Raw genomic sequence first — 12,506 nt, forward strand, 5'->3', positions numbered from 1 at the left:
TAATTGTGCTTTTTATACGTGTTTATTGTACATAATGTGGATGAATGAAATGTGAACTGTGGGACCTGCCTCTCAAATCTGCAAAACAAATGCGTACAAAAAAGCAACCTAACCTAACTTAAGCACCTGCCCATTAACCCGTGATTACATCAAAGTTAAATCCACACCCTCCAGGACCTGTCGAGATTCCACTCTTTTACCTGCCCATGTCCGTGATAAACTGGTTTCAGCCCACTGGACCGACAGCCCAATAGTCCAGGACTAAACCAGGACTGAACTTACTCCGTGTCATTAGCGGATTAGAAATATATACACGCCACAATCACAGAGCTGATTGTCAGGACTACACCAGGACTGCACTAGGACTAAACCAGGACTAAACCAGTGTCATTAGCATAAATATATAAACGCCGCAACCACTGAGCTGATCGCCAGGACTACACCAGGACTGAACCAGGACTAAACCAGGACTAAACCAGTGTCATTAGCATAAATATATACACGCTGCAACCGCTGAGCTGATCGTCAGGACGAAACCAGGACTGGACTACCAGGACTACATCAGGACTAAACCTAGGGGTGGGCGATATATCGATATTTTAAATATATCGAGATATTTTTTAAACTCGATATGAATTCTGACATATCGTATATATAGATATAATGTTTATATTCCATTTTGATTTCGCCGCTTCGCTTGTTTATCTTCTCTCTCGTCGCCTCCGCTCGCCCCCGCCTCCCTGACTTTGCGCGCTCTTGTCTCCTTCACTCCTCACTGTCGCCGTGAACACAGAAAGTTGGTGCCAGTGAAAAGCTTCAAGGCCATCAGCAGCACATCCTCACATTCCACCGAGTCTCGTCCTTTAGCCCGAAAGAAGCTAAACCGCATGAGCGGCACGTGGAGTGCGCTGTTTATGCAAATTAGCCATGCACTTAAGTTTCGTTTCTGTAAAATGTAAACACGTGCGCAAACGGGCTGATGTGGCTCTAGAGTCGTTATGCTTTATATATTGTAAAGTTTAGCAATGTAAAGTTTATTTATGCAGAAGATTTTAATAAATAATCTGCTGCAGTGTCACTTGTACAACAGTGTTTGGAATCGTTGGGTTTGATCTGCAGTGGATTGTGGGAAACCTCAGAGCTCCTTACTGCTGGATAATAACATGGATCTGTTAAAATAAGGAACCTTCTGAGCTTCTTCTGCTAAAGGAGCTCATGGTTCTGGTTCTGGTCTGGATAACAGAGTTAATACAAAGATGAGCTTGTGTTGAGTTGTTTTATTTATGAATGAAAAGAAGGAAATATGTATTATTTCTTTTATTTTACAGTTAAATTATTATTTATGTAATTAGGGTTTTTTGTAATCTTAAATGTTCCTATATGAACTGCCGACCTCTTACACTTCAATAAAAAAAAAAGACCTTGTGGAATTTGGCATATTTGTTTTTGCAGTTTTCAATTTTAGGGGGTTATTTTTTCTTGTACATATATCGAGATATATATCGTATATCGATGATATAGCAAAATATATCGAGATATATTTTTTGATCCATATCGCCCAGCCCTAACTAAACCAGGACTAAACCAAGACTTAACCAGGTCTAAACCAGGACAAAACCAGTGTCATTAGCATAAATATATAAACGCCGCAACCGCTGAGGACTGGACTACCAGGACTACCAGGACTGGACAGGACTACAGGACTGGACCAGGACTGGACACAGGACTGGGGACTAACCAGGACTGTGACTAAACATTTAAGCTGGACAGGACTAGGACTTAACAGGACATCAGGACATTAACCAGGACTTCTAGGACTCACCAGATCACCAGGTGACCCGGACCCAAAGTGTCAATCACTACCCGCCCGCATACCCGCTCGTAAAATTAAAGAACGTTAAAACCTGCCCATTTCAGCAACTACAACAGCACAGGTACCCATGGTCCAGGACTCTGCTCTGAAAGGCTTTTACAGACAAAAAAAAAATAATTACATTCATAAATACCTGATAGAAAATGTATCTACAGTACACTTTAGAAATCTGATTTGAATAGACGGCTAGTTTATGCTCCCATTGATTTAATACGAAGCAAACTTGTTCCAACAGTTATAATATTCTCTAACACAAATCCTGTAGGTATAATTCAGAACTGAACACATTCACAACATATAAGTAGCCTTTCAACTTTCTATAAAAGGAATGAGACTTGCGCACGCCTTTGAACATCTCATCCAGGGCCAAAACTTACCACATGTTTTTCTATCTATTGAAGTTGCCTCAGATTTCTTAATAACATATTTGCAGAGGCTTTTAAAACAACTATGAATAAATAATGCCGTGCTTCTGAAATGCCGTCCAGTACACAGCGGGGTTAATGGACATCGTGTTTTAACAACAGTCATTAGAAAACCTCTTAGAAGAAATAGATAGCCTCAAGTGTCAGCTCATCCATCACACTCGAGCGGGCTGGTGTCAAGTATGTACCAACACGGAGGGGAGACAAAGTACACCGCTATTGTCCTTTACTGCTGTCGTTGCACTGGGACCCTACCGTGGAAAAGCCAACTCATAAAATTTTCAAATGTGACAATAGTGAAGCTCGCGGCTCCCGGAGAAGATGCATACAGTACCTGTGTGTGTGTGTCTGTGTGTGTGTGTAGATGTCTAGAACGCCTTGTCTATTTAAAGCGTGCTGTTCTAGGGGAGCGCTGAGCTGGCGTTTTTAGCTGCGTGCTCCTTGCTAACCCTCGCCCCACTTCTGCCCCATTCAGTTCTGCTCCAATCTGCGTTCGCAAGTACTGGGTTAGTGTCATTCATAAAGTGTGGCAACGTCCCCGCAGCTAGTTTAAGCAAAACATCTTTCCACTGTTGTTAAAGGTGCATCGTGTAACTTTTCTGGTGGAGGGTCCATCGAAATGCTTTTCTACATGGAGATGAGATGTTATTGCTTTGTCTAGAATGTTTCACAGTATGGTATTAAATGTTTCCAGCTTCATTCAGACCACGTTGCATGTCAGATCTGTGGAGAGGCTCATATCTGGGCCATAAAACCAACTGTAATTCAATAAATGTAAGGTAGAACTGTTTAATGTCGTACTGTGAAACATTCCAAGCACAGCAGTGATATATCCATAGAAACAAGCAGCTGATAGACCCCCCCCCCATAGTTATATAGTGCACTTTTAAATCTACCAGGGAAGTACACTGTGGCTAGAGTGAAAATAAATTTTGATGTGTGTGTGTGTGTGCGTTTTTTGTGTTTTTTTTTCCATTAATTGAAATTGTTGATTCGATTTTTTTAGTTTTAAATTAATCTATAGTAAGGGTGTAAGGTGCAAGGCTGTGCACAAGTGAATTTGTGCAGTTTTTGTGTGTTTACTTTCCACAACTACATGTGCAGCTACACAGAAGGCTCGGCTCTTTAATATTCATAAGGGAACTTGTCTGTGATTGGGGTGGCAGTGTTTCTTGCAGTGCTTTATAGTTAGGGCAGCTGCCTTGACAACAATTGCACCCCGCCTTGATTATGTTCCTCCAAACCACAGGAATTCTCACAAAAAAAAAACTACGGTTGTCGCGCCGCAGTCCTCACTTTCATCTTTCGCCGGCACGGAATCTCTGCTACTCCTCTATACCCTATACCCGCGACCTCTGTCCATCGTGAAAGGATATTTTCAACCACTGGGGACGTTGTAACTGCCAGCATATCTGCACTTACTGCAGAGAATGTGGACAAGTTGTTTTTTTTGGGCCAAAAATATGAAGACTGAGTAAAATTTCATGCTGGAACTGTTAGTGCTGCGCTTTACTTTTAGAAAAGTTTTGTTCGCTGTTTACAAGGATTTTATTTATTTAATTTCATGCTTTTATGGCTTATTTGAGAATATTTTATTTAACTTATTGGTATTACTAAGCAGCACTTTGCATTTACTTTATTTTCCTGCTTATATAATGTTAAAACAAATTGTTGGTTTAATAAACACACAAATGCTTTTGCAATTCGCTCCCATACTGAACCGAAAATGAACTGAACCATGACCTCAAAACTGAGATACGTACTGAACCGTGATTTTTGTGAACCGTTACACCCCTAATCTAGTGTGTTACAACTTAAATACAAAATGAGTGGCTCTTTATGGACTAGTTAGCACATAATGAGAAGTTTTAAACTTTACTTATATTGAGACAAGAAAAAAAAGCTAAATTTGTTTAATTTGTGTAATTATTAATAAAATTACAAATTAAAGATAAATATGAATTTGTTTCTTTTAATTATGGATCAACCTTCTACTTTCTAAACCCTGTAAATAGACTACATTATATTAAATTAATCATTATTATAGCATTGTATTGAGCTGTACTGTATTGTGTGCGTGTGTGTGTGTATGTATTTATCTTTCTTATTTTTCTTCCAATTCCTGTTCCATTTCCCAGTCCAAATACCCACTTAGCAAAACACGCATGGTTGTACGGAGCATGTATCTATATCTGGAGGGCTTGAGGTCAGCCGTCCCTGGAGCAGCCATCAGTCTCCTCTTCTAACACTACACATCCCCCTATTGAACCTAACGCCTGAGGAGGTCCTGATGGTGCAGTTGAACTTCGCTGTGACCCCGGGAAAAAAAAGCAATACTGATGAATTGTGCTTATCCCTCCGTCCGAGCCATCCATCATAGCATACGGCCCATACGTTCACCCTCTCGTTCATCCATCAATATAGAGTCGTGTACAGGCCAGTGGCTCCATGTGCTTACCTATGAGGATGAGTATGCACACCAGAAGAGCTATCAGGGCCCCCGGGCTCAGAGCCGCACTCATCGCGTACGCTGTGGCGTTGCATGACTGAATGGCTCCCTCTGTGAAACAAACAAAAAAAAAAGAAAAAGAATTGTATTAATTAAGAGATACTTAATGAAACACTTTGAGAAGAAGCGGATCCCTTTTACTTACGGCTTCAACATACTACCAATATTAAGTTTACCCAAATTCTGTTAAAAATTAAATTGCGGTGTACGTTTTAAGAAAAAGATGTGCATATATTTATTTATGTATTTTATTTATTTATTTATTTTGTAACTTTTATTTATTTATTTCTATTGCCCATGCTGCAGAATCAGGGCAACTAACTACTATAATGTGAATATCAGTTTTTAGGGCTGATTTAAAAGCAAAATCAGACAAAACAATCTACAAAATCTTTGACATAAAACCTCCAGATGTCTTTAGCTCACCATGCTGAGAAGCTGTAGGCCGAGGACACAGTGTTAAAGAGTGCTGAGTATTGAGAAGTCTGCAGCATTATGAAAGTTTGTTTTTATGCTACAGAAGTAGAGCAGGTCGCTCAGGGTGAGGCTTGCTCTTATATATTTTTTCCAAATCTAGACTTTACATCTTTCTGAAACCATTTAATCCTAACCAGTCTGAGACTTGAAGGGATAATTGCCCATCATTTTAATGTATTTATTTTTAAGAAATGATGTGGGCATTTTTCTGAGTTGCAAAATAGAAATTCAAGCCTGTCAACTAGATAAAATTTTTTGATCAAAGACGTTTCACAGCTCATCCAAGCCGCTGCTTCAGTTCTGCTCAGATTCCTGGTGGACACTGCCTTATATCTGCCTGAAGGGGATTACCCAGACATTCTTGTCAGCGTTATCAGCAAACAGTTGCAGTTTTGAGGCAACAACATGGAGTAAAGAACACCGCAACAGTTGTGATGCTAACAACAACCAGCATGCTAACACACACTTCCTGATTATTAGACATTAAAACACTTTTAAATGTGTTGCAGAGAGCACCCAGACACAAGCACAATATGTCTTATAAAAAAAAAAAAAAAAAAAAAGTTAAAGGTCTAAAAAGCTTTCTGTCATACCCAACGCTTCAACACAATTACTCTCCACTTCACCACATAGACCTCAAATGCCACATGACTAACCCTTGACTCACTCCGCTCATATTAATCATAATCGCACTAATCCCCCCGCGGTGAGGCCCCCTACACGAGGCGTTCACTGACCCCCTCGTAGCCCCGCACATCTGACCTTTCCCTGTTCCTCACTGCTGACCCAGAAGGTGACAGTGACGATAATGCAGATAATAGTGGCTCTCACCTGGGTCACATCCGCACACGTGGATGGTCAGTGTCCCAGTGGAGCTCAGTGATGGTGGGCCTGAGTCCACGACCAGGATGTGCAGGATGTACACGTTCTGCTCGTGACGATTGAAGCCCGTGCGTTTCGTACGGATCCCAGCGCTGTTATCTAGAGAGGGGACAGGCAAGAAGTGAAAGGTTAAAGGTCATATATTACGCAAGATTGACTTTTGTGAGTTTTAACACATGTTAGAATGCTGCTACATTCTCAAAACCATCTCTGAAGTCGGGAGTTTCATTCACCCTGCCTGCATTACTGGTCTCTTCTACATCTTCAAAGCTCAGAATGCTCTGTTCCACCTTGTGATATCATGAAGTGGTAGTTTCCAAGTTAAGAACTGACTACTGGCTTTTACCTTTAGTTCAGTAGAGGTTGGCAATTCCAGAGTTGAAATTATCCAAATGATTCTAGTGAAAATGTATGGAGTTTAACAACACAGCAGAGCACTTCCTGTATTACCACGTGACACCACAAGGTGGGCCAGAGTGTTTGTGATGAAAACTGTTTGAGGAGATGTCCTAAGTGCCGATGTGGGCGTTTATTATTCCTGGGTTTGATCTAATATAGCTGACTTCCTGTTGGGTTTTGGGCGGTTCCATAATATAATTTTTTCATGTCCTGACTTTTCTGTTCTGTTCTATTTTTTGTACTGGGTTTCAGATTTTTAGGTTGAGGTTAGTTTTTTTTTCTGGGTCAGGCTCCCATAGGCCCTATGAAAATCAAAGTTTGCTGCTGAATCCTCTTTCATAAATTTTTTGGGGGAACTTCACTCAAAATTAGAGTGCATCGAGCACATTTTTGATACTGGTCACTGGTGTGTCCGGGCTTGTTTACTACTTGATTTTTGCAGTTTTTGCACTCCAGACTCGTTTTAAATTAGTCCCTCGCTGGGACTTTGTCCAAGGCTCGGGCCTAATAATGAAATTGATTGAACAATATGTGCTTTAACCCCAATAAAAATCACTGTAAGTGATAAAAAAGAAAATATTTACCATATTTGGCACAGTAAAAGAAAAAGTAAAATGAATTAGTCTTTTAATAGTGGCTTGTGGGCAATCTTTGTCTCTTATTCAAGTCCTTCGAAGCAAATGTGAAACCTTCCCTTGCACCCATAAGAACTTATAGTATGACAAGTGAGGCATCTTGTCTAAATTAGAGACATCTTCAACTGCCAGGTTCTAAACATCAGCGCTGAATGTGTTACATCAAAGTCAGTGCCACTTGTAAAATTACTTTTTACAACCTATTTACATGCTTTGTAACAATCATAGCTTTCCTGTCTGTCAAAACAGCCCCCCTTTTCTCAACATGTGCTCTCCTTGTGATTTAAAAATACTCCTGCTACTGTTGGAGCAGAGTTGAAAGATAAATAAATCACATATTTTTTGCTTCAGTTGAGATGGATAATCCACTATCAAACACAGTTCCAGGGCAACCAGCGGTGTCAAGGCTGTCAGAAAGAGCCTCAAGTTGAATTATTTTTGTCAGGTATTTTTATGTATTTTTTAAACTTTTGCTACTTATCATATCTTTAAATCCAGTGTAGAAAACAAGGGGATGTAGGAGTGTGAGTGATGAGAATTATACTTAACCACTGCGTATCTACGAGTCCTCGAAAAGACAGATGTAAGTCAAGAACCGGAAAGAAGACTTTGACAAATAGACTTGGGTTAGCTGAGGAGACTTGTGCGGAGAAAACCAAGTAATTTATCTTCTTGTTACTTAAAGGTGCATTCAAATGCTTGTTCTCCATGGAGATAATATTTCTTTGCATTAAACCTTTCTATCTTCATAGAGACCAAACCAACTTACAGGGCAAGTCTGTGGAAGGCAACCCTGATCGTGGTCAGAATGTTTGTTTTTTGAGGCATTTTTGAGCTATAAAACAACCACCTACAACTGAATAAATGTAAGGTAGCGCTGTTTAATGTCATACTGTGGAACATTCCAGGCAGAGCAAAGACATATCCATAGACATATCCATGTGATGGACCCAAACAACAAAGTTACACAAGTGCACCTTTGAGTAAAAGTACAGATACTGGAGCAAAAATACTCAAGACATACATGAAAAATCTTCTTAAGTAAAAGCATTAAAGTACCTGCCTAAAAATGTACTTAAATAGTAAAAAGTTAAAGTATTTCATGCAAATTTTAAGAGCTAATAAAGCTTCAAATGTAGAGATTTTGATAAAGATTTGTTCAATAGAAATATCTGAATCAATTCCTTAGTTTTTTTTTTCTCGCTGTTTTTTATGATTTATATATTTTATTTTTCTCAGACTATGAACTTGATAAAAATAAACTTCTCAGCCTTTTCAGTTGGTCTCAAATAATAATAATAATAATAATAAAATACTCAGCTGTAATGATACCTGTTCTCAAAAGTAGTGAAGTAAAAGTAAAACAGTATCCAATGTAAAAACGTACTTAAGTAAAGTACGGATACATAAAATGTTTCACTTAACTACAGTAATTTACTAAATTAAGACTTAGACACTAGAAACTTTTATTAGTCCACAAGGGAAATTACTTGCACACAGTAGCTCACACATCACAATATATTATAATAACAAAAGAGAAATGGTAATAATAAATTCTAAATAAGTAGCAAAAATAGCAAGAGACTGGTGTCAAATAAGGCGTAATTATTTAAATTGAATTATTTATTATTAATTATTATTTAAATTTGTTACGTTCCACTACTGTTTATCATAATCTTTAAATCCAGTGTAGAAAACAAGGGGACATATGAGTGTGAGTGATAGGAATTATACTTAAGCACTGCGTATCTACGAGTCCTCCAAAAGACAGATGTAAGTCAAGAACCGGAAAGAGGACTTTGACAAATAGACTTGGGATAGCTGAGGAGACTTGTGCGGAGAGAACCAAGTAATCCATCTCACCGAACATATATCACTGTTAGCCTGTCTGTGTGTGGCTGCCCTGGCACACGGACCACAATCTTCATATTACTGCTCATATACGGGGACAATTCAGCAGTGACAATGTCCCTTTTGACTTTTTTGGACGCTAACATGACTTCTGTGGTAGTTCATTCTTAAATTTGCTTATAATATATCAAGTTAAATGTATTTGTGTAGCAGTATAGCACGTTCAAAGGTCCGATATCACACAAAATTGACTCTTGTGAGATTTAAGCCATGTTATAATGTAAACATACTTGGAGTTGTGTTTTGTTTCATTCACACAAGTTTCAGTGATGCTGGTTTATTAGTCTGTCTACATCTCTGAAGCCCACAATGCTCTGTTCCACCAAGTGATGTCATGCAGTGGTAGTTTTCAAGTTATCAGCTTCTTTATTCCATTTGTTCAGTAGAGATGAGCAATTCCAGATCTGAAATCATCATCCAAACGCTTCCAGTGAAGATATATGGACTTTAAAAACACAGTGGAGCACTTCCTGTATTACCACATGACATCACAAGGTGGAACTGAGTGTTTTTTTTTTTCTGTTTGAGAGATGGACACAGCTTAAATATGCAGGGTTTGTGCGTTAAACATGTGTGAATGAAACAAAACACAACTCAAGGTATGTTTTTGATGAAGAAACATTATAACACATCAAAAAATTGCATAAAATGGGACTTTTAAAAACCACCACAGTTGACCAAAGAGCTTAACATACAACAATAACTCCAAACACACAATAAAACAGCAAGAAAAATTAAATTAAGATAAATTTGGTTAAAATAATAAGAAGAATTTGACATATAAAAAAATTGGAAGGTGCTACAGATTGGTGGTTAAAAACTTGAGCATATACTGACATGCGCTATACAAATAAAGTTTGATTGATTGACTGATTGATGACCTCTTAATTTGCAAAGATAGTTGATTTGTATGCTAAAGGTACACTGTGTAACTTTTTTGTGGTATTTTCGAACAATAAAACACCCCTAATTGAATATCCAGAAGTTATATTCCTTTAAAACTATCCTGAACAATATTCCAGGGAGACAAACAGGTGGCATGCCCCCATAGACTCGCATAGTGCACCTTTATCTTTGGAAGAAATTAAGTTGGTCTCACTCCAAGATGTTGGTTTGTGCAATAAACTACAAGTTCATTTACAAGCCAGATGCCCTTCCATTTACAATCACCTATCACTGTAACTTGAGCGCAAAGAAGGTGAAATCCAAGGACACAGCAGCATTGTGGGGTTAGGAAAAAACTTAACCATCCTCTTGTCCATGTGTGACAGGTGTCCATTCGCAAAAAGTCTAATGAAAGTTTTGATAGTTCCTTGAAGTCGTATCCTTGGGCAAGACACTTAATCTGTTCATATGCCTTGCGAAATGGTCAGCAGTCACATTTTTATATAACGCTTGTCCACCTTCAATGCACTCGAAGCGCTTTACATCAAGAAACTACTCACCCATTCACATACCAGACACAGGGCGAGGTAGGTTAAGTGTCTTGCCCAAGAACACAACAACAGCATTTCATCTGTGGGAGCTGGAATCGCACCTCCAAGCAGAGCCTAGCACCTAGAGAACCCGACGCAAAACAGTGTGGCAGAGACACATTTTGAAAGCTCATTTTGGGGCAGGCGGATGGGATGATAAACTGCATAAACTGAATGAGTGTAAAGTAAGATATACAAATGATTAATGTTTGCCTATCATTCATAATTTGTGCTGGATATTTTATTTGGCATTAATAAAAACATTTTAAGCAGCCAAATTTGCGGACATGGTCTAATCTCGCGCACATTTAAGACAATTCCTTTCCGCTTCTCCATGTTTGATAGAGGTTAAGAAAGCAAATGTCCCCATCTTGCGGGATTTGCGGCTGGAGCGGGACAAACTATCGCAGATGCAGGCAGGAGCGGAATTGAAAATTCTGTCCCACAGAGGCCTCTACCGCCAAGCTGTGGGCAGTGTTGGGGAGTAACAGATTACATGTACTGGAGTTACGTAATCAGAGTACAAATTATGAGTAACTGTTTTCAGTTACAGTTACTGATTCAGTGAGTGGTAATGGGATTACAGTTACTTTGTTGAAATAAATGGATTACACAGTGGTATTTTCCTGTTTTCACATTTTGGGCTAGTCTGTGTTTTTTGTTTTGTTTTGTTTGGCAATTCCACTCATTGCCAGACACTAAACCAGGTCTAAATCAGATCTAAAATCAGGTCTAAACCCAGGTCTAAACCAGGTCTAAAACCAGGAATAAACCAGGACTAAACCAGGACTAACTCCAGGTCTAAACCAGGTCCAAACCTGATCTAAACTAGTTCTAAACCAGGACTAAACCAGGATTTAACAGGACTAAATCATGCCGCGTGGACCGAGTCTCCTCCTCTTCTATCAATAATATTTTTAATTTGATTAAGTAAAGTCTGGGCTTTTTATTTTCTTTTAGTAGACAAAACATTTTATGTGAAGATATCCTAGTATTTGCTTCTCTACAGCAAATCAAGTAATCCAAAGTATTCAGATTACGTTACTCACTTTAAGTAATTTACTGGATTACGTTACATACTACATTTTGGGGTGTGTAATCTGTTATCTGTAGGGGAATACATTTTAAAAGTCACCTTCCCAACACTGGCTGTGGGTCAGTGGGTCTGAATGCCCTACCAGTAATGTTTATGTCAACAGCAGGAATTGAGTTGCCAACATTCGGACTAGCAGACAAGCACTGTATCAGCTAAACTACTGTTGCCCTCAGTCTCTATGTGCACTAGAGTATAAGTCAAACATATATTTATTACTTGCCCAAAGACCCGAAATCAGCATGGCCGTCACATCACATCAGTTTGACCTCTTCCTGACCTCACTTGAAGCCAATTTTTCACAAAGACTAGACCAGTGTGTTCTTATAAAAACAACTCATTTTCCTAATCCATACACCCCCTCTTTAAACGACTTATGTAAGCATTTGAAAAAAAAAAAAGAAGAAAAAAAAATCCTTCTTTTCATCATTGGCGTGTCAAGGCTGGGCGACAGAGCGCATTGTGAAACCATGATGGGGGAAAGAAGCAGTGACACATTGGAAGTGACGGGTTGACAAATGTGTCCATGAAAGAAGACAGCAGAGTGGTACTGCCGCGATGGGAGGAGGAAAGGAGGAAAAAAAACAAAAAAAACTCCACGGTTTGTTGTGCTTCTACCAAAATACAGACAGGGACGTTGTAATAAGTGTCGGAAATGACCGGAGCTAGCCTGCAAATTCAATGTAGCCGCATGACCTTCAGAGAAAATACAGCTCAATAGTGGCTGGTAGCTTGATGCAGTAAAGTTTGTGTGGATTCTGATTTTAGAAAAGGACTATCTTTAGTTTTGTGTATATTTCTTCACAAAAAATAACGCTGTCAGTCAG

The 12,506-nt window shown here is 39.0% G+C and overlaps 1 protein-coding gene across 1 annotated transcript in view; it reads right to left on the reverse strand.

Moving 5' to 3' along the window:
* LOC110173763 (cadherin-22) overlaps nt 1–12,506 on the reverse strand; it is a 202,901-nt gene that overhangs the window by 19,256 nt on the left and 171,139 nt on the right. The window contains exons 10-11 of the mRNA XM_020939773.2: nt 6,116–6,265; nt 4,757–4,858 (exon numbers count right to left, since the gene is read on the reverse strand). Of these exons, the coding sequence (XP_020795432.2) occupies nt 4,757–4,858; nt 6,116–6,265 (252 nt within the window). The remainder of the gene's footprint in view (nt 1–4,756; nt 4,859–6,115; nt 6,266–12,506) is intronic.

This window comes from Boleophthalmus pectinirostris, unplaced genomic scaffold, assembly GCF_026225935.1.
Source record: "Boleophthalmus pectinirostris isolate CB_2022bp ecotype Guang Dong unplaced genomic scaffold, ASM2622593v1 HiC_scaffold_3, whole genome shotgun sequence".
In the NCBI taxonomy this organism is placed as follows: domain Eukaryota; kingdom Metazoa; phylum Chordata; class Actinopteri; order Gobiiformes; family Gobiidae; genus Boleophthalmus; species Boleophthalmus pectinirostris.